The sequence below is a fragment of the Danio rerio genome, chromosome 7 (genome assembly GCF_052040795.2).
Source record: "Danio rerio strain M-AB ecotype USA chromosome 7, GRCz13ab, whole genome shotgun sequence".
NCBI lineage: Eukaryota > Metazoa > Chordata > Actinopteri > Cypriniformes > Danionidae > Danio > Danio rerio.
The window spans coordinates 27955321-27976568 of record NC_141027.1 but is presented as its reverse complement, the minus strand read 5'-3'; the positions used below and the strand labels follow the sequence as shown (position 1 = coordinate 27976568).

At 34.9% G+C, this 21248-nt stretch overlaps 2 protein-coding genes across 7 annotated transcripts in view; both read right to left on the bottom strand.

The window, feature by feature from the left end:
• tub (TUB bipartite transcription factor) overlaps positions 1–11009 on the bottom strand; it is a 154756-nt gene extending 143747 nt beyond the window's left edge. For all 6 annotated transcript variants that reach the window (XM_087261162.1, XM_087261166.1, XM_087261170.1 and 3 more), the window contains exon 1: positions 10807–11009. In XM_087261162.1, coding sequence (XP_087117288.1) covers positions 10807–10868 — 62 coding nt within the window. In that variant the 5' untranslated portion in view covers positions 10869–11009. The remainder of the gene's footprint in view (positions 1–10806) is intronic.
• Positions 1364–9512, bottom strand: LOC110438773 (uncharacterized). The gene is made up of 11 exons (XM_087261174.1): positions 9267–9512; positions 8999–9074; positions 7780–7873; positions 7438–7584; positions 7236–7363; positions 7025–7161; positions 5742–5835; positions 5328–5663; positions 5061–5235; positions 4718–4845; positions 1364–4350 (listed from the first exon to the last, which is right to left on the bottom strand). The coding sequence occupies exons 2-11, from the start codon at positions 9008–9010 to the stop codon at positions 4036–4038; spliced, it is 1566 nt and encodes a 521-aa protein (XP_087117300.1). The 5' UTR covers positions 9011–9074; positions 9267–9512; the 3' UTR covers positions 1364–4035.
• Positions 11010–21248: the final 10239 nt, after the last annotated feature.

Here is a 21248-nt window from a genome sequence, read left to right as displayed (position 1 = left end):
TCATATAGTCCAGCCCATACCTAGACATTCCAGTGAATTTCCACACATGTAGCAGAACAACAATAAAGTTAAACTTGATTAAATTTTTCTTAAAAAAAAAAAAAGGTCATTTCTAAAACAGGAAGTGTCATGCATTTATTTATTTTTTACATGCTACAAATTATGTCATTGACTTGACATCCCTATGATCTCAAAATATTATTAAATATAATACATGTAGGTGTGGCAACCTCTGATAAATCAGGAACTAAACCGAAGAAAAATTAATGAATGTAGATGCAGTTTATCTAACATAAAAGCTGTCAATTAACAGTTTGTACAGTTGTCTTTTCATCACATTTTCATCCACTTATGTTGGTTAGGTTCATGGTTTAATGGTTAAATTCCCTATGGAAGAAAACAGCATTGATTGATCCATTATGGAATCTTTTCATTACACAAAAGATTATATACAGTAGAAAACGTTTTTTTTTTTTTTTCAGATTATGAAAAGGTTCTTTACACTATGACTGACTTGTGGTCCTTTAAACTTTTCACTAAAGGATTATTTGGGAAGTCATAATAGGTTCATCTATATGGCATCATTGTGAAAACTCCTTTTTGGTTCTCCCTAGCCAGCACCTTTATTTTTTTACAAATAGAATTTGACAACCGGCGACATGGTGGCTCAGTGGTCGCCTCACAGCAAGAAGGTTGCTGGTTTGCATGTTCTCCCTGTGTTTGTGTGGGTTTCCAGTTTCCCCCAGTCCAAAGACATCCACACAGCAAATTTGCCAGTGTACATTTTACACCACAGGTGTTGAATTTAACACTTTTCTGGTGTCTATATGAGTCCCACCAGCGAAGTGTCCAGATTACACTTTGAAAAGTGTTGAATATGTACACCTCTGCAGTGTAAAATATTTTACACTTAGAGTGTAAAAATGCACACCACATTAAACATTTTTAACACCTGCAGGGCAAATTGTCCAGTGTACATATAACTCCTCAGGTGTCAAATTACACTCTCTTCTGGTGTATATACGAGTCCCACCAGCCCAGTGTATAAGTTACTCTTTGAAAAGTGTTGAATATATACACTTAAGCTGAGTAAATAATTTTACACTAAGAGTGTAAAAACTATAAACTAGATATAGTGAATAGTAAATACTCCATCACCATAGCCAGGTCATATTCAGCATAAATTCTATTTTTCTTTGAACTAACATGAGTAAAAGTTAACATTTTCCACACATGAAACTCATAAAGATAAGTTTATATTTGAAAATTTTAACACCCTGGAATAATAACAAAATCTAAATAAATTCTTCTGTTACAGCCTTATTAAAATAAGTGTTTAGCGCATAAATTAAACAATCATGGAGAAAGTTACAAAACAGAATTTATTTTCTTTAAAATACACAGCACAGGCAACATTAAATCACTTCACAGAATATGCATTTCATACCTGAAAACTTTAATTTGTCATTAATGTCATTTTTTAGACAAACATTTGTCACATTGAAAAAAGTTCAGTGGAAATGTTTAATATTTTACCTATCACTGCCAAACATAAACAAGACAACATGAGCTAAAGCCTCATTCCTGAACCAAAATGCTTTATAAAAATATAAAAGTAATTTTTGCATACAGTTGTTTAAAAAAAATACATGGATTAAAACCACAGCAAAAATCATTCAAAAAGGGGGATTTCCTTGAAATTAGTAATGTTCAACAAAAGCACACTTTCAATTTCATAAGCAAGCAAAAAATGCTGTCCATCAAACAATATCAGACGTTTTACTGAGCACAGAAATAGCATCTTTCAAATCTAAACATACAGGAAAGCCTCAGCAATGTACCATCACTGAACTAAAGTGGTTCATATGAAAACGTGTACAGGAACTATATAAAAGTCATTTTCCTCTAATCCATAACTTATCTGAAGGTCGAATGGCCTAAAAAAACGCAAGGTTTCAACATTCAAAAGGGAAACTTTTCTACAAAGCTCCTCCTTAACCTTAAAGGAGTGAAGATGTTCAACAAAGCATACAGTTTCAAATTCACATGTCAGCAAAAAATACTGACTGTCAAATGCAATAATATCAGTAATTTTACTGAACACAGGAATGTCATCTCTTAAATCTGAACAAACAAAAAGGCCTGACCGATACTCAGTTCCAAAACAAGTAATCCAAGAAAGATGATCTACATTACTTTCATTTTCAATTTGCAGTCTTTCTGCAATGAATTCACAGTCAATCAGGTCACAAAGCTGAACGTTTGTTGCAGGCCCACAGTCAATATTCTTAAATGGCTGAGATTCCCAGTGGTATGCAATACACATCTGGTGTTTTAGCGCTAAAGATTTGGTAATATTTTTGAAATTCTTCACACTTTTTTTGAAAAAGCTATGTTTCGCCTCATAACGCATTCCCCACACATGAACCAGCGGGCCTATCTTCCTGATGCATCTGGAATAATGGGTTATGAAGTGGTGCTTAGGAATAAGATTCCTTGGGTAAAGTTTTTTAAACAGTGTATGGTGTTCACAAATCAGATGCTTTAAATAAATAGTCATGCCCTCTGAGATGACTGGAGAAAACACAATATTTATTATCTGAAGTAAAAGCAGTAGCAAACTCCAGTGTTTATCTCCAACTTCAACCAGATCTCCAAAAATTAAAGGCAGATTTCTAATAAGGCAAAATGTCTGAATAGCATTGAGACCCAAACCATTCCCAGCTTGTTCAAAATTAATCATTGTTGGTCTGTTCTTACGTTCAACAAAGCCATAGTTAAATGAGTAAATTCTATTGCTTGCAGTTTGTGAAGATATAATGCCGCTGTGTGATAGATGGTTAAAAAGCAATTTCATTTCTAACTGTCCTACACCTTCTAATATATCATGCATTATATCGAATGCAAAATTGTCCGAAATATTAAAATACTGTAGCTCATTCAGCAAGCATGTTTTTTTCACACCAAAGGATGATTGTGGACCAGCATCTGAAAAGAGGCTTTGACAATGTTGAGCATGTAGAAGTCTGTCACGCAGTATTATGTCTGGGTGGTCATCAGAGAAAATGTTCTGTGAAGCACATTTGTCAACCAAACAAAAACGACAAAAATAATTTGAGTTAAAAGATTCTACAAATCCAAAAAGTGTGTGCATTCCCAAATTATCTCCAGTTACTTGAGCTATAGTTCCATGGACAGGATCCTCTGAGATCGGCAATGTAATTCCAGATGTCTCAAGAATTTTAAAGTCACGCACAATTGGATCCAAAATGGCATTAAAGCCATATCGCTTTACATCTTGTGTGTGAAAAAGTGCCAGAAGATGAATATTCATTAAAGCAGAGTTTACCTTTGATGACAGGTTTCTCAAAACAAAATAAATACTTCCAATCTTATGGATTCCATGCTTAGAACCAAGGGGATTCGAAGTTTCAAAGTCATCATAGAAGAGTTGTATCTGAAGAGAATTTTGAAGAGAAACTGGGGTGTTGTAGAACCTATTGAAATACCCTTAGGAGTGAGATATGACAGTAGACGCAATAGAACTACAGGTACATATGATCAGGTTCCAATTACTGATAAATTTGTATATGTTCCTTTATTGCAGACTTTGAAATTTATGTTCAAAAATGTAGAAATTCAAAAGCATTTTGTCCAGCCAAGTGAGAATGGAGAAATATTAAGAGAGTTCTCAACTTTCTCTCATCAGTGTTTGAAGATGTTCCTGGATTTCCTGAAACTAAGTTGGAAGGTTGTGTTACAGATGCTGGTCCACTTTCAACAGAAGGAGCCGGGGAGGATTCAAATAAAGACATGTCAGAGACCTCACTGTTGTGCCTACGTTGAAGATGTTTTCTAAACCCTGAATATGAAACAAATCTTAGACAACAATCATCCTGATTGCATACCAACTGTAATCTTCTGCCAGGATAAAAAGCATGAGAAAGTTTTAGATGGCGTATTAGATCATTGACTGTACTGCAAGTCAACTTGCAAACAAAGCACCTAAACATTTTTAAGCTCTGCAGTAGTGTCCTAATTTAGAATCTTGGCTCGAAGATCCCTGACTCGAGGGCTTTCATGAGTGACACCAACGTCAATGTTGTAAACCGTTGTTTGAAGAAACGTGTACATACTGTGTAAAGCAGCATCATATGAAATGCCGAACACATAATGTGCTTTGAAAAGCTCATCAAAAGCAGCCAGAGAGGACATCGCCTTGCAGGGAATGAGTTGTCCATCCACGATGATGTAATAGTCATGGATGCAATTCTTCAAAGTTCCGACTGCCAAGATGTACGGCTGTGTTGTCTGTCCTGCCCTCAGCACGTCATCGAAACTGCAACAGGACTGAAAAAAAAAAAAATTTCAGTATTTTACAAAAGAGGGTATGATGTACATCTAAGAATTACAGATCAACCGTAAATTTGCTCCAAACACGTCTGCAAAATAAATGTTTGAATTCAGCCACAAAGTGTGTACAGTAGGCCTGTCACAAATTCAAATTTTTGTTGTACAATATATTGTGATAAACAACATTATTGTTATGCAAGACTATTTCGGTCAGTGCAGCACTAGTCATTGCAAAATGTGCCTAGTTTATTAAATTATTTTATTTTTTGCAATCATTTACCACTATTTAAGTTAATATCCATTGTTAACTTGCATCTTAGAACATTTGGAACACTAATTAGTCCAACCCAAACACAAAGCATACCTTGTGGAACCTTACTATGTGGTTTAATGCTTCTTGGACACTGATCTTTACAATATTCTTCTTTCCACTTGAAGGTGGTGGAAGGAGATAGAGAAGCAACAACAGTGAAGACATGTCACTGTCCCACTCTAAAAGTCAAGAAAAGAAAAACATCATGGCCCATTATTTTTAAAACAAATGCATATGATTAATCACATCCTTTCAGAAAACACCATGGCCCACAATTGTTTCAATCAACATGAATTAAATCAAGATAATCTATGTGTATGACTTAAAATTACTTATAATAAAGCCTAAAAGCCATAAAAGAAACACACAATTATTGAGATACATAAATAACTACCTGTAACTTCTTGACTGCTTTCACATTGCTCTGCAGACTCGATCAGACGACTCAGATGAAATGACTGGGTCAGGTTTTTGGCTTCTCCAATTACTTTGTGTTTAAGAGAAGATCCCCACTTCTCCAGCTTTGCTGAAGTCTCTACTCCAAACAGCAACTCAAAGTCTTGAAGCACCTAATGTTTTATATAGATTAAAACAGAAATGTCATGTCACATCAGCAGATTAAAATCCATTTTAAACCACCATCAGTTGGTGCAGCACATACCAGGCCTTTTGTGTCAAGAAACCTAGGGAATATATTGAAAACAGATGACGACTTTTCAGGATTGCGGATCAGTTCCTGCCGATACTGGAAAGTAGATTTCATCTTTGCAGCCACTTGCTCCAGATCAGAACAGTGTTTTAGAAATGAAATGGCTTCCTGGCAGCTATCTCCCTCTAGCTGTATCTTCGTTGTCAAAAACGCTCTTTCAGTGATAGGGCCCCTCCTCTCAGAGATGCCTTGTGGAATGCTGGTCCTACTGACTTGACTGTTGCGCTGAACTGTTTTCAGTCTCCAGGCTATGTATCTAGAGTTACCTTCTGGATCATAAAAATGTTCCTGCAATAAAAAAACAAGATGTTTTAGTTAAATTAAAAAGACACTTTATTTTTTTAGGGAAAATAAACAACAACTCACATAGCCTCTTTTGGAGTAGGGATCTTTGAGGGAGGGGAACAGAGTCACTATTCCAACAGCATATTTAATTCGTATTTCTTTTGGTGGAATGTTCCTACAAAGATAAATAAAATTATAGTGTGTAATATGTAATAACCTGTGTACTTCATTAAAACAAATAACTAGAACATGGGTGCTGCTTCTGCAGAGTTTAATCTTTAACAAGCAATACAGACTTATGCTGTGTACAAACTCACATAGTACACATACTACCATATGAAACAGTATGTAAGCAGAGTACCATTTCCAAAAACAAAGTATTAATAGGACACTGAGTGAGAAGTATTTAGATAAATTACCGTCACAAAGATTCTGATATGCACACTTTACTATCCCATGATGAGGTAGTGAAGTGATGCAACAGTTTTGCTGCACAAGGTAACACACTTTGTACAACCGATTCTCATTTATACCCCACATATTAACAATCATTTACCCAGACTTTACTTCTATCGAACCTGCTAGACTTTTTTTTATGAACACAAAAAGATAATTTGAAGAAAGTTGAAAACCTGTAACCATTCACTTCCATAGTATTTGCATTTGCTACTAACAAAGTCAATGGTTACAAGTTTTCAGCTTTCTTCAAAATATCTTATTTTGTGTTCAACTGAATAAAGAAAGCCATAAGGGTCTGAAACTATTTAAGGGTGAGCAAATAGCAAGTAAATTTTCAGTTTTAGTTTAAATGTCCATTTAATATGCAAAATTGGACTCAAGTTTCTAGACAGTTCAAAGATTTTGATTTGAATGTTCAAGTCTGTTAAAAAGGGATGGGTCCCCCAAAATTTAGATTTCCTCTATTTACTCATCCTCAAGTTCTTTGAAACCATTGACTTTTTTTTTCTTTCTAGTGAACACAAATTAGTGGTTTTAATAAATTCTTTTAGAACTCTGTAACCATTGATTTCCTTAGCACAATCAATGGTTACATGTTCATTCATTCATTTTCTTTTCAGCTTAGCCCCTTTATTAATCTGGGGTCGCCACAGCAGAATGAACCACCAAATTATCCACCATATGTTTTACGCAGCGGATGCCCTTCTAGCTGCAACCCATCAGTGGGAAAATGGTTACATGTTTACAACATTATTCAAATATCTTCTTTTGTGTTCAGCAGAAAGAAAAAAAAAAAACAAGTAAATGGTGAGTAAATGATGACAAAATTTTCAATTTTGGGTGAACTATCCCTTTAATTGGGATGACAATGCATTGTAAAAACAGCTTATATTTAAATACTTTACCCATGTTTTTCAATCATGTCTCCAACTACAGCATTCACAAGAATTCGCTTTGTAGAATCTGTGATTTTCCCAGTTGCTCTGTACTCCTGAAAAATCTTCTCCCCTGCACTTTTGTTCCCCAATACATCTTTTACAAGCTTAAAAACAAAGATAAATTGATCAAATCATTTCATAAGGCAACATTTATATAGGTTTTAATCATGTATTCTACCTCCTTGGCCTCAGTAAATTGGTCGTCAGTTCGAGGTCTTTTTGTTGAGGGAACAGAAACACAGCTGTCTGTTGGTGACAACGTTTTCATTTCACTTGAAAATTGAGAGGTTGGTGGGGCAGTAGAATCTAACAAGAAAATGAAATGTTACAAATACATAACTATTTAAAACACACATATTTGCATTTGCAGCCTTGCAAACCTTCTGTAGCCATAGAATCAACAATTGTCCAAAGTGTGTCAGGCTTTTGTTCCATAATATCAGCAAAAACATCTTCATCCACTTCAGTTCCGGTCTCGTCTGCCAAATAAATGGTATGATCTGGAGATATACCAAATTTCTCCTTGACTACACAAAATGGCATAAAATAAATAATATAATTAGGTGAATAGAAAAACAAATATTTAAATAAATTACAATTTTCCATCAGTTGTTTCATGATATCTGTTTCTAAACGTGTTTTAGGCTAAACTAATATATAGAGACATTAGCCAAAAAACAAAAAAAATGCCAGGTATCAAAAAAAATTGAATGAAAACTTACCTTCCCGTATAAGGGCATCATATGCCAATACTGGAAGTTTCATGTATCTCTTACGAGCTTGATACTGTACTTTAAACAGCATTCTGTTGATCATCTGGTTAGAAATAAAAGATATGATTATAATAGAGTTTGGGCAATAAACACTAACAAACAAAAAAAGAAAAACATTTACATAAATAAATATCAATGTTCTTCAAAATTCTAAGTCTGGTTTACCACATTTCTTTTACGAAATGTAAAAGTAGACATCCAACTTTGCACATTATGGAGAGTTTAACATTCTGTGGATTCTTGCAATAGTTGGACAAGTCACAAAAAACATTAGATTCAAATCTTTGCACAAAACCGGTCTTAGTGCAGGATTTTAACTCGAAATATAAAAAAAAACATTGACTGGTTAGTACATTTTTCCTTCAAACGTCGATGAAAAATAATATTAGTAAATAGTAACATTAGACTTTTCCAGGAGAAAGATGATAAAACGAATATTAGAATATATTATCAGTAGCATTTGCAGTATTAATAAAACATTTACCACAGCAGCAGACGTCATACACTAAATTGCTATCCTTAATGTAAAACGGTATAACTTAAAGTTAAGCTAATGATTTTGTTTTCAAGCAAAAATGAAAAGGAAAAACTTACTTTTTATTCTACTTGCTTCATGCATAGTTCGTTATTTTTCCAGCGTGACACGCAAGGCGTCGAGTCTCCGTTTGAAAAAAGGAACACTAAATCAGTGTACATTAACCCGCCTTAAAATCTTTCAAAATTATACGCACTAGCTGACGGCAAACGTAAAAGAAATGCTGTTAACGGTATACATGTAAGGATACGAATTCATTCTCCACATGCCCGATCAGAATCACTTACAGTTATCGTGTACCATGTGTAAAATGCTCAATAGCACATAATTTGCGACGTTAAATAATAAATTGGATTGCATTGGTTGATTCAATCACATTTAAAATAAGTTTCAACAACATACCCCTACCATTTACGCACAAACGAATAAACAGACGGTAAAATTTAGATTTTAAGCATGTGTAAAGATAGGAAAGCTGTCTAAAACTAAATTTATGAGTGACATTTTATGAGGCATTCGCAGTAAGTTAACGTTAAAGGCAGAAAGCGTAACTTACACTACTCTGCAATACTCTCTTTGTTCAAATAAAATTACTACGTTATAATTTCGATAAAAACGTACAAAACAACTCACCTGTTTTGGCATTAAATGAGCGGAAAACTTGCTGCTGCCATCGCTCCGCTCCGTGTTGATGACTCACGAGGGGGTCCTGTATGTAAAATATACACTGAAGTGGTGTAGAATCCCGCGCCAAAAATCATTTAAAATGATTCGTGACATTAAGGTTTTACAAAAGTATTTAGGACAATTTGTGTAATTAACAAATAGCCCAGGCGTATATATAACATTACAAATAAAAAAAAACTGAAGTTTGTGCTATTAAATGAGGAAAATGACGTACCTCAACACCTGATGGCTTTGTGTGGCTGATGCTGCAATGATTCACGGGTATAGTCCCACAATCCCGGATTTTAAAGTTGCTAAACCGGCTTCTTAATTCTAAAATGTAAAAATTCCGACTCGCGTGTCTTTCGTTTGCGTTTATGTCAAGTTTCCGGTAGGAATCTGTCCAGCAGGAGCAGCCATTAATGAAAAGTTTATCGTCAAATGCGGACCGTATTGACTCAGTCACCTCAAGTTCCCGTATGTGCAATTAACACCGATGAGGAGTATGGAAAGGCAACACCAATGATACACACTGTTAAAGTCACAATTTAACCCACACCAGCGTTAAAAACAGTATATGTACACTTAGATTTTAACACTAAAACACTACATGAGCTTACACCAGAAATTCAACACCTCACAATTTGCTGTGCAGTATAGGTAAATTGAATAAACTAAATTGGCCGTAGTGTATATGTGTGCATGTAAGAGTGTATGCTGCAGCTGGAAGGGCATCTGCTGTGAAAAACATATACTGAACAAGTTGGCAGGTCATTCCGTAGTGGCGACCCCTGAAAAATAAAGGGACTAAGCCGAAAAATGAATGAATTTTACAACCAGCACTGCTAAAGAACTATTTAAAATGTAGTTTACTAATTGACCAGAATTTTAATATACCATAGCCCCACCCATTTTTTTAAATCACATTTGAATCTTACAGCTTATTAGATAAAGCTATTGATTCATACAGCAAATACACCTTAGCAAATGTTATATTTAGAGGTGTGCAGATTGGGGCACATAATACATAATATGTACTCCAAATGCTCTATTTTAGCATGCCCTATGGAGAAATGCTACAGAGTAAGACTAGTTCCTCTGGGGAGCAACGAGCGCAGTCACAGCATACCAATCACATCCTTGGTTTTGACTGAAATTTCAAATGTGTCACCTACTGCAGACATGATGAACTCTGGCATCATAAACAGAGGCACCGAGGCAGATCTCATGATGCCTCCAGAGAGCTGGATGCTGACAGTGGAGCGGAGAGGATGCTGCTGAAGCCTGGCTAATAAATAAAGCAGAGATAGCCTACGCTGCAAACAGCACGTGTTGAAATAAAACCGTGACGTTTGGCTCTCCAAAAGCAACGCTGATGCGCAATAACCACTACTGTACAACACAAAAATGACGCTTAAATGAACATAAAACAGCACTGTTCGACAGAAGACCTTCAGTTCTCCATTCAGCTGTCAAACAGGAAAAATGTCTCCAGTCGCCGTGTTACAAGCGGTTTTACGAAAAGGATCACGTTTGCGAAGTATCATTCATTTTGACTAAAAGAAGCCATTTGTTGTTGTTTCTCAAACGAACCACGAACTTTGTAGATAACTTCTGTCATTAAAACCAGCGTCTCATATCACTGCAATGAGCTGTGGGTTGATTAGGTGGTCAACATTCCTCCTCGCGTTTTACTTTAAATCGTTTAAATTATTCAACACTAACATAACAATTCAAATTTTGGTAGACTGTTTACTGTATGACGGCGTCCCTACCTGTCATAACTCCATCGGCTGTAAGACATGCTCTTATTGTTGCTCAGTCCGTCCATGGTCATCGGTGAACAGCAAACCCTCGATTATGCGCGACGCGAGCTGTGTGATAATATTGTTTGCGTCTTGTGTTAAACCTTCTTATTCTTCTTCTTCGCTACACTGAACGCCTTCAGATGTTTGTAATGGAGAGCTGAAAGCCTTACAATACAAAAGCGTTTGGTTGAGGGTTTTAAAACAGGCGGACTGAACCACTGACTGAGAGAGGGGAAATGTCAGTAGTGGAAAACAATGAATGAGAGCAAACCTCTGGATTATATTCTCTGCACACCTTATAGATTATATCCGAAGAAATATTGCAGTCATGCGCCTTTCAGCCAGTGTAAACCGAGGAAACTTGTGTTATTTCTTTTTTTTTTATATGGCAAGCAGCCAAATGGCTATAGAGTACATCTAGGGATGAAGATAGATGATGCATTATTTATATGCAATGCATGCAAAATTATCAAGACAATAAACCAGTTTTCCAAAAGCAAATTGTGGTCTACTAGTTCCAAATCAATATGTATGTATTCAATCACCGGCCACTTTATTAGGTACACCTGTCCAACTGCTTGTTAATGCAAATTTCTAATTAGCCAATCACATGGCAGCAACTCAACGCATTCAGGCATGTAGACATGGTCAATACGATCTGCTGCAGTTCAATCTGAGCATAGCAATGGGGAATAAAGGTGATTTAAGTGACTCAAATATGGTATATTTTTTGGTGCCAGACGGGCTGACTATTTCAGAAACTGATGATCTACTGGGATTCATGCACAACCATCTCTAGAGTTTACAGAGAATGGTAGGAAAAAGAGAAAACATTCAGTGAGCGGCAGTTCTACGCAGATGCCTTGTTGATGCCAGAGGTCTGACTGGTCCAGACTGGTTCCAGCTGATGGAAAGTCAACAGTAACTCAAATATCCACTTGTTAAAACCGAGGTATACAGAAGAGCATCTCTGAATGCACAGCACGTCCAACCTTGAGGTGGATGGGCTACAGCAGCAGAAAACCACACTGGGTGCTACTGTCAGCTAAGAACAGGAAACTGAGGCTACGATTCACACAGGATCATCAAAATTGGACAATAGAAGATTAGAAGAACGTTGCCTGGTCTGATGAGTCTCAATTTCTGCTGCAACATTCGGATGATAGGGTCAGAATTTGGCATCAATAAAATTAAAGCATGGATCCATCCTGCCTTGTATCAATGGTTCAGGCTGCTGCTGGTGGTGTAATGGTGTGGAGGATACTTTCTTGGCACACTTTGGGCCCTTTAGTACCAATTGAGCATTGTGTCAATGCCACATCCTACCTGAGTGTTGTTGCCGACCATGACCATCCCTTTATGACCACAGTGTACCCATATTCTGACGGCTACTTCCAGCAGGATAACACACTATGTCATAAAACACAATTCATCTCAGACTGGTTTCTTTAACATGATGATAAGTTTACTGTACTCAAATGGCCTCCACAGTCACCAGATTCTAATCCAATCTTCAGCCGGCAAATCTTCAGCAAATGTGTGATGCTATCATGTCAATATGGACCAAAATCTCTGAGGAATATTTCCAGTAACTTGTTGAGTCTATGCCACGAGAGATTAAGGAGGCAAAAGAGGTTCCAACCCAGTACTAGTAAGGTGCACTTAATAAAGTGGCTATACTGTCAACGTTCTTTTGGAAAACTGATTTACTGACTTAATAAAAGACTATATTAAGAATAAGGGGGTGAAACACTATATCGCTTGCCAGGTTTTTTTTTTTTTTTTTTTGCTTGCATATGAAACAATGCATAATGTAACAAAACAGATTTAAATTACACCTGAAAAATAAAATAGGCCAACTGAATGCCATGAAGGATGCAACTGCAATAGAAACTATGAATATGTAGTCATTGGACAAAAAATTCTTATGGTGCTAAACCAATCACTGCAGTCCAAATTTCATATAGTGTATAATTTACAACAGTTTTATTTGTATTATTAGTTTATTCATTTATTACTTTATTTGTTACGTCTTTTTTTGTTAAGGTAACCATATGTTTTAACAGTAAAGATTTACTATGTAATTTGGCAGTCAATATATTACAATATAAACAACAAAATACCATGATTAAACCACTGTTACCAAAAAATAGATAATTTGTGGTTGCCATGGTAAAATGTTCTAAAAATAATCTTTACAAAACATGAAATGCTGTTATTTACTTTCAAGTTGCTAGCTGCTTTATTTCTGAATCACCAACCTGTGCTAAAATGCAAACAGACATCTATTAATAGAGAGAAAGAAAGTAATGAGGATCAGTTAGTGATCTGCCTACGTAAGTTCTGCACTCCTTGACCGGATCACAGCATGAATGGACTGAGAAAAACACTGCTGGGGCAGAGGCGGGTGATCTGGAGAGTCCAACTGTCATTCAGTAAACAAAGAAGCGGATTATGTGGACAAAGTCACTAACCCTCAAAATACTGGAGAGAATAAGGTACGTACAAATAAAAAAAGGAAGACAAAAATCACAAAGCATCCAAAAAAATGCAAGAAAATCAGGTGCAACTGAGCATGCAAATGTTAATTGAAAAACTGGGAATGCATTTTAGTCATATGCTAATGTACTCCTGAAATGACCTTATGTTGGGTATAAAAAAGAAGAATAAAAAAAAGAGGAAGAAGTAGAAGAATATTCCTTTATCTTTGGACCAATAATATTGATGTCTCATTTTATTCACATTTTAAGTATATGAAGTATAATATAATATATTATTAATATATATAAAATGCTCTGATAATGACTAATGCCTAGAATGACTAAATAGCTGTTAAGTCGCCGTAAAATGGTCATTATTATTTTGTAAATGCAAGTCAGTGTAAGACTGAAAGATTAGAAGAAAAATTATGAAGTTAAAACTACTAAAAATAAATAGTAGCATACTTAAGACACCTAGAAATCATCTATAAAAAGTTGGACTATAAATAAGTGTACTTACAGCTTGATTCATTTTTTTTATAAAAAAAAATGTGGAATATTACTTATAAAATTGAAAAAGAATTGGAATATGCTTATATTATTGCCTGAAATATGAAATTGTTTATTTCTTTGCAATTTGTGTCTCCTTTAACCCCTTAGCGATCCAGCATTTTGGCCACTGTGCTAAGCCATAGTTACAGGAAACCTGGAAACGCTAAGGGGTAAATAAAATCTTTAATTAAAATAGCTTCCCCCCACCCACTTACAAGGACATCTCTTCTCTCATAACACATTTACTGGCATGTCAAACCACAATGATCCAACGATCCAGCCAGCTCTTGATGGACAAAATCAAGTCCTGCTCTTCACAGTTGTATTGTTCGAGAAGATATTTACTTGAATATACACCATAACATAGGAAAGAAAAAAATACTGACCTTCATTCTGAGTACATGGCCCACGGTGTGAAACGCAAAAAATAATAATAATAATATTAATAACAATACATAAAAAATTCATCCATTAGTATAATTATTTCATACTATTAAAATTTAATTAGGAAAATTCATTAATGGATAAACGACTTTAAAATTTATTATACACATGTAGGCAGTGCTGAAACACCCATTTTCCTTTGATTGGTCAACCAATTCTGAACTCATGATATAGCCCTCAAAATAAGAGCCCTCTGCAGACCAGCACCCGGGCTTTTAAATATTATTATTTAATTATATATATAAATTCAGTTTACATATTCTGTCATTTGATCAGTTATCAGGCTTACATTGATTGCGTATGTATAAATTAAATTAAAACGTAAATTAGCAGTATTATTAGTCATTTGCCATTAAAAATAAGGTCATAGTTCGCTGCCAAACGTCTTGCTGCTGCCCACCTGATGGTGAGCAAAGAAAGTCATTAGCAGCACCTGGTTTGCATGGTTGTTTCCGAGAAAGGCCTATATAATAATAATAATAATAATAATAATAATATTGTTCACCATTTGTTTGGATTTTATTTCCTCCTTTTATATTCATAATAAATATAATATAATTATAATAGGAGAAAATAAAATCAAAACAAATGGTACCCTTTGTTATAGCAACTGTGCCCAATGTGTTATTTTATACATATATGTTATTATTTTTTGATAATAATACTATTTTTTTTATTATTATTTATAGGTCTAGCCCATGGCAGGCTCCAGGGAGTATTTTAAATAAGTAGGTTTAAATAAAATACACTAGGATCTGTTGATCAAGCAACATCTCTAGGTAGCCAACTCATTTAGGAGCTGAACTAAAGGAAGTTTAAGGGCAATAAGCTTATACAATACGGTCAGCCACAATGCCTATTTCTCATGTGTTTTCTCTAATAGTAAACTTGACATTTGCTCTTCGTGAGAAAGTTATGTTAAAGTGGTACAGTGGCCCAGTTCCATATTGCACATATAAATATTGCATAATAGGCTACTATACGATGCTGTCTACTGTTTGCATTTTATTTTATGCATTTTCTATTACATGAAATAATAAAAAAGGGAAGTGAGTTCAGTAAAGCTTGTGATGTGCACAGAAATCAGCGCACTATGCAGATTTAAGTTCTCTTTAACCTAATTCTGCTTAAATTGTAGAAAATCTTTAAAATGACAGGACTTTAATCAAGCCTTTACCATTTGGAGAATTACAGTTATTAATAGCTCAGTCCTTACATTTACGAATCTACTGAAGAAGATGAATATGCAATAATAAAACATTTTAATATTTTATATGAACTATAATATAAAAATAATTACATTTGAAGTAATGGAACATGTAAAACAAATCTAAACTATTATATAGGCTACAAGCTAAATAAAGGCACCTTGTCAGAGCTTTACAAAGGCGCAATGAATATAGGCCTGATAACTTATCAAATGACTGAATATGTAAACTTAGTTTATATATACAGTATATTTAAATAATGATAATTAAAAGCCAGAGTGCTTTTCTCCAGAGGACCTTTATTTTGAGGGCTATGTCATAAGCTCAGATTTGGTTGACCAATCAATGGAAAATGGATGTTTCATCACGGCCTACATGTGTGTAATGAATTTTAAAGTCTTTTTTTTTCTACCCTTAATTTAAAAATACGAAAATCCCACCAAAATCTTGTTTTTTAGTTTTTTGTGAGCAAAAGAAAAAACGGTTGTTTTCTTAATTTTTCTTTTTTGGTTTAAAACGGATATGCAATGTTCAGAAGATATCCTGATTTTGAAAGCTTATAGTGCTACTTTTAAATACAGCGAGTGCATGTTGAAAACAAATATTGTTTGATAAAGTAATCAGTATAAAACAAACACTATGTCGAAGATAATTATCCAAAGCCTGCTTTCACTTGCACCTAAATAGGTTACCGATTTCTTTTGACATGACCTCATACTTCAGTTTCTCCTTAAATCTTCTGACCAATCAAATGCTCTCTAGTGTCTGACATGTTCCTCCCCCATAGTGACACTTCTCATTTGGTTTTGATGTGATGCGCTTGAGCTCAACCACTCTCATTGGTACAGCTGTGATTAAAAACAAAACACTATTGGCTAAGAGGAGGATCTACTCTATGTTCCACCTTGTCTTCATGTCTAAGTGCACATTTCAAAGCACTTCAGGAGATCTTTAATGAATAGGGTCCTGAAGAATAGTCTTAATAGTGAATTCTTATGAAAAAATTAACCTTAAGAATGAAAGCATGGATATAATACCCATTGGGCTCAATTTTATACTGTTTATACCAATCCAGAAATCACAGAATCAGGCAGTATATTTGAGATCTAAAAAGGCTGCTGTCACCAGGGTGAAGCACACTTTTTTTTTCTGGGTTGGCTGTACATGCGCTGCCAGGCAAGTGGAGCTTCAAACATATGTTTGCAAGCCCAGTGACATTAAGCTGTCAATCCAGCCATTCATGACCCAGATGCCTGCCAAACAACAGCCAGAACAGCCAGTCTGAGGCACTGTACATTCTGACCCCAAGAACAGCAATGCTCTCCCTGCGTGCTCATCAGGGGTGGAAATAAAAGTGTGGCAAGCTTATAGACCAGCTACATTCACAGACCTGTATGTTTACAGTACACACTGTTACCTAACTCACTCACCATTTATAATGAGTATCTACTGCCAACAGGTATTGGTGAGTGTTAAAGCCCACTTATCCCACTTATGAGTGTTGTAACCCATGGCAATACACTGCAAAAGAAAAAAAAGTTTCTCATCTTGTTTCTAGTACAAATATCTAACAATTCTTATGCTTTTTCTAGACAAGTAACAAAATTTTGTCTTCTTTTTAAAAATAATATGTCAAAATGAAGGGAAATTTTCCTTAAAACAAGCAGAATTATCTGTCAATGGGGTAAGTGATTTTTAAGGCCTCATGGATCGCCGGAGACCACTCCCTGTATCCTTACAAACTACAATCCCCATAATACCTTGCGTTTACACACCTGTTTCAAGTTAACTCTGATCACACACACAGCTGAAGGACGTTATCATTAATTACTTGGACTATAAATACACTTTTATTTCGCACATCTGTTGCTGAATCTTGTTTGTTGTTAAATTCTAAGTGTTTATTCTCATTCTTTCTATTCTGTTTTTGACCAGTCTTGTTTTGTGATTCTTTGCCACTGGTCATGACCTTTTTGGATTACACTTTTAATTTGCCTCTATTAGTGTGTATGGTTTATCACCTGTCTGGTAGATTTTTATAACAAAAGAAAAAAAAAGTTTTTTCATCTTGTTTCTAGTCTAAATATTTGACAATTCCTATATCAAGATGCATTTTCTAGACAAGAAAAAAAGTTTTCAGAAATAATATGTCAAAATTAGGTAAGATTTTCCTTAAAACAAGAAAAATAATCTGCCAATGAGGCAAGTGAGATAATTGTTGTGATAACCAGCGGTGTAGCCCTCAGGTGTCACTGAAGAGCTCTCCCTGTATCCTTCCGAACTACAAACTCCATCATTCCCTGCTTTCACACACCTGTTTCAAGTTAACCCTGATTACACACACAGCTAAAGGACATTATCATTAATTACTTGGACTATAAATACACTTTTCTGATTCTTTTACCTGTAATTTATCAATTATTTTATTTCAGTGTAGCAAAACCTTCCCAGACTTTTATTTTCTGAAAACACTGCAGTCTACTAGATGGTAGAAATGACTGGCAGCGGTAGTTTAGGATGCTTTTGGGAAACTCAGCCCTGTCTCAGAGTAAGATTCAACAATGACTGTACATTTACATTTACAGTTGCTAGTAAACAGCTCACATAAATCTGACACATATAGCCAGCCACTTAATTCGGAGCATTCTCTAACATAATGTTACCAGACGCTTGTAGACCTCATGCAAGAAATCCCAGCAGACTCCATAAATATTAAAACAAGCTGATGGCATAGCACAGTAAGTTGTCATTCCTTTCCCACTGGAGCAATGTCAAAGAAGACAGCAAAATAACAATCTACTTGACACTTTGTGACGCATGAGAAAATACAGCAGGGAGACCACAACTATAAAGATATAAAGAAATAATTTTTTGGGATTACAATTTGATTTTTTTTTTCTTTTGGCTTGGATCCTTATTTATCAGGGGTGTGTCCTACAGGTGGTTGTCAAGCTGACTCACCAGCATGGAGCAGACTCGTGCATTATACTGTTATGTGATGCATTGTGTGTACACTTTACTAAAAATATAAGCCTTTAATCTAGATTTGAACTGAGAGAGTTTGTCTGAGCCTCAGACTTTATCAGGAAGGCTATTCCAGAGTTTAGGAGCCATAAATGAGAAGGCTTGACCTCCTTTAGTAGACTTGAGCTCTGAATTTTGAGATCTTGAGCGTGTTGGATTGTAGCGAGACAGAAGGTTGGTTAGATAAACAGGAGCTAGATTATTCAAAGCTTTATAGGTAAGAAGCAATGTTTTATCATCAATATGGAACTTAACAGGCAGTCAGTGTAAGGAGGATATAATTGGGGTGATATGATCATATTTTCTAGACTTGGTAAGAACCCTGCAGCTGCATTTTGGACTAACTGAAGTTTATTAATAAAGCTGAACAACCAGCGAACAGCATTATAGTAATCCAGCCTAGAAGTCATATAAGCATGGACTAGCTTTTCTGCTTCTGAGATGGATAGCATACTTTTTTCAACTTAGTGATAATTCTCAAATGAAAGAAGGCAGTTTTTATGACATGGGAGATAAGATTTTCAAAAGTTAAGTTGCTGTCAATACAGTATACATATTGTGATGTACATCCAAATGAAATGATAATAAAATGAAAAAAATTAGGGTGGTGCAAGCTTTCATCTTTTGGGCCCCAACTGGATTTTTGGAAGTTTGAAGAAATGATGAAAGCAGGGCAGAAATTTGATGCACTTATAGCCACACCCAAAAGACATTCCATGCGACCAAAAGTGAAGAAAAGTTGTTTTGAGGGAAAAGGGGAGCGGGAAAAGTTATGCTGTTTGATTAAAGATTTTGAGGGCAAAAATAATTGTTGAGAAATAGTAAAGTGTGTAGATACATCCTGAGACATAACTATACCATAAATTACTATATAGGAAACAATTGGTTATAGAGTGCAAAAGAATCCTACAAATACAAGGAACTTATGCAATGCAGGCTTGCAAATTAAAGTGTAAAAATAAAATTACCCCGCATATCCAGTCCTTGTGTCTTTATGTTGCTTCCTTTGAAATTGCTGGGGGAAATAGTTTGTTGTTAGTTTGGTTAGATTGATTGGGTAGATTACGTAAGCTGGATTCACTGATCAGACGCACTATTAACACTGAGGACATCTTCTGGTTACAAAGGGGTAATACCAAATGATAAGCATAAACAAAAAAAATAAACAGATTATTTATATGGAGCCAGATCAAAAAATAAAAAAATTATATATTTACAAAATAAAATTTATATATGCAAAATAAGATTCACATTTACAAAATTAAATTTTTAAATTTGTAAACACACAATTCATTAATTCACAAGTAAAAATCCGTGATATTTTTCACCAAATTAATTGGACTTGAGTATTTTCAATGCGTTGTTTGAACTTATGAATTGGATTTTTTAAATGTCAATTGTGTCGTGCATGTTTTAATTTTATTTTGTAAATTTAACCTACAATATAATATGATCTGGCTCCATATTTAGGGTGGACACAAGTATATTTAGCGTTATATATTTATAATCAACATGCTTGGTGTGAATGGGCCTTCTCAGAAATAAAAATACACAAACAAGAAGAAACTACATATGATTAGGATGTTAAAATAAACAAAAACTCACCTCTCTGGTCTCACTGCTGACTAAACCGGAAGCAGACAGGTTCATCACTTTTCTGGGGGGTTCCTTGACACATTTCCATTGTGGTCTGCTCTATTTGCAGTGCATTTCTGTATTTGCATGTGTTGATGTGCATGTTGTTGTCAAATCTGTGAAAATAGTGGGGGGCTTTGTACATGTGTTTTCTTAGCCACATCTGAGCTCTCTCGTACACCACTGTAAAAATCATCCCAACGTTTCCTAAAAAACACTGCAGTTACTACAGATAAATAATAACTTATTAAAAACCTGCTTCAGAAACATCTTTGTAAAATAAAGACAAATAAATCATAAGAACAAATTCATAGATAAAATATTTTCTCCAGCACTATACTGAAAAAAATGTACAGACACTAATATGGTGTATAGCACATTCTGCACATCCAATACATACATTTTATACTGTTCAATTGATGGAGAGAAATCATAAGCTTCACTAGCACACTGCAAAAACAACTTATATCCAGTTACATTTTAAGAAAATTTCAGTCTTCTTCAAAAATGTCAAGCATAAACGAACAACACATTTGTTTTTGGAAATTTGAAAGGTTCCCCAGAGTTAACATTTTTTAATCCATTCAGCCAATCTCCAGGTTTGACAGGAGCACTTTTAGCTTAGCTAAAGCTTAAGCTTTTTAGCTTAGCATTAGCATCTCGTTAAAAAAATCCTATTTGAAGCTTGCATATTTTGTAGTTACATCGTATACTAAGATCAACTAAATAAAGCAATTATTTATTTATTTATTATTTTACATTTTGAAACAGATGCTAATGGTCTAATCTGATTTAATGATTTATGCTAAGCTAAAATTGCCCCTAACAAACCTGGAGATGTATTTAACAAAAAAAGGGGAGTGTTACTTAAATTAAATGAATGGATAGCCAATTCCTTAAAATTATTTGCAAAATGTCCCTGTAATTTCCAAATACTTTTTTTTTTAAGAGTAGAAAAAAAATCCTAGCCTTTCCTAAAAACAAATTGTAGGAAACAAATAAAGAACATGTTTGTGAACATTTCGCATTTTATGTTTCCTCAGGAAGGAAAAGCAAAAATAATGTA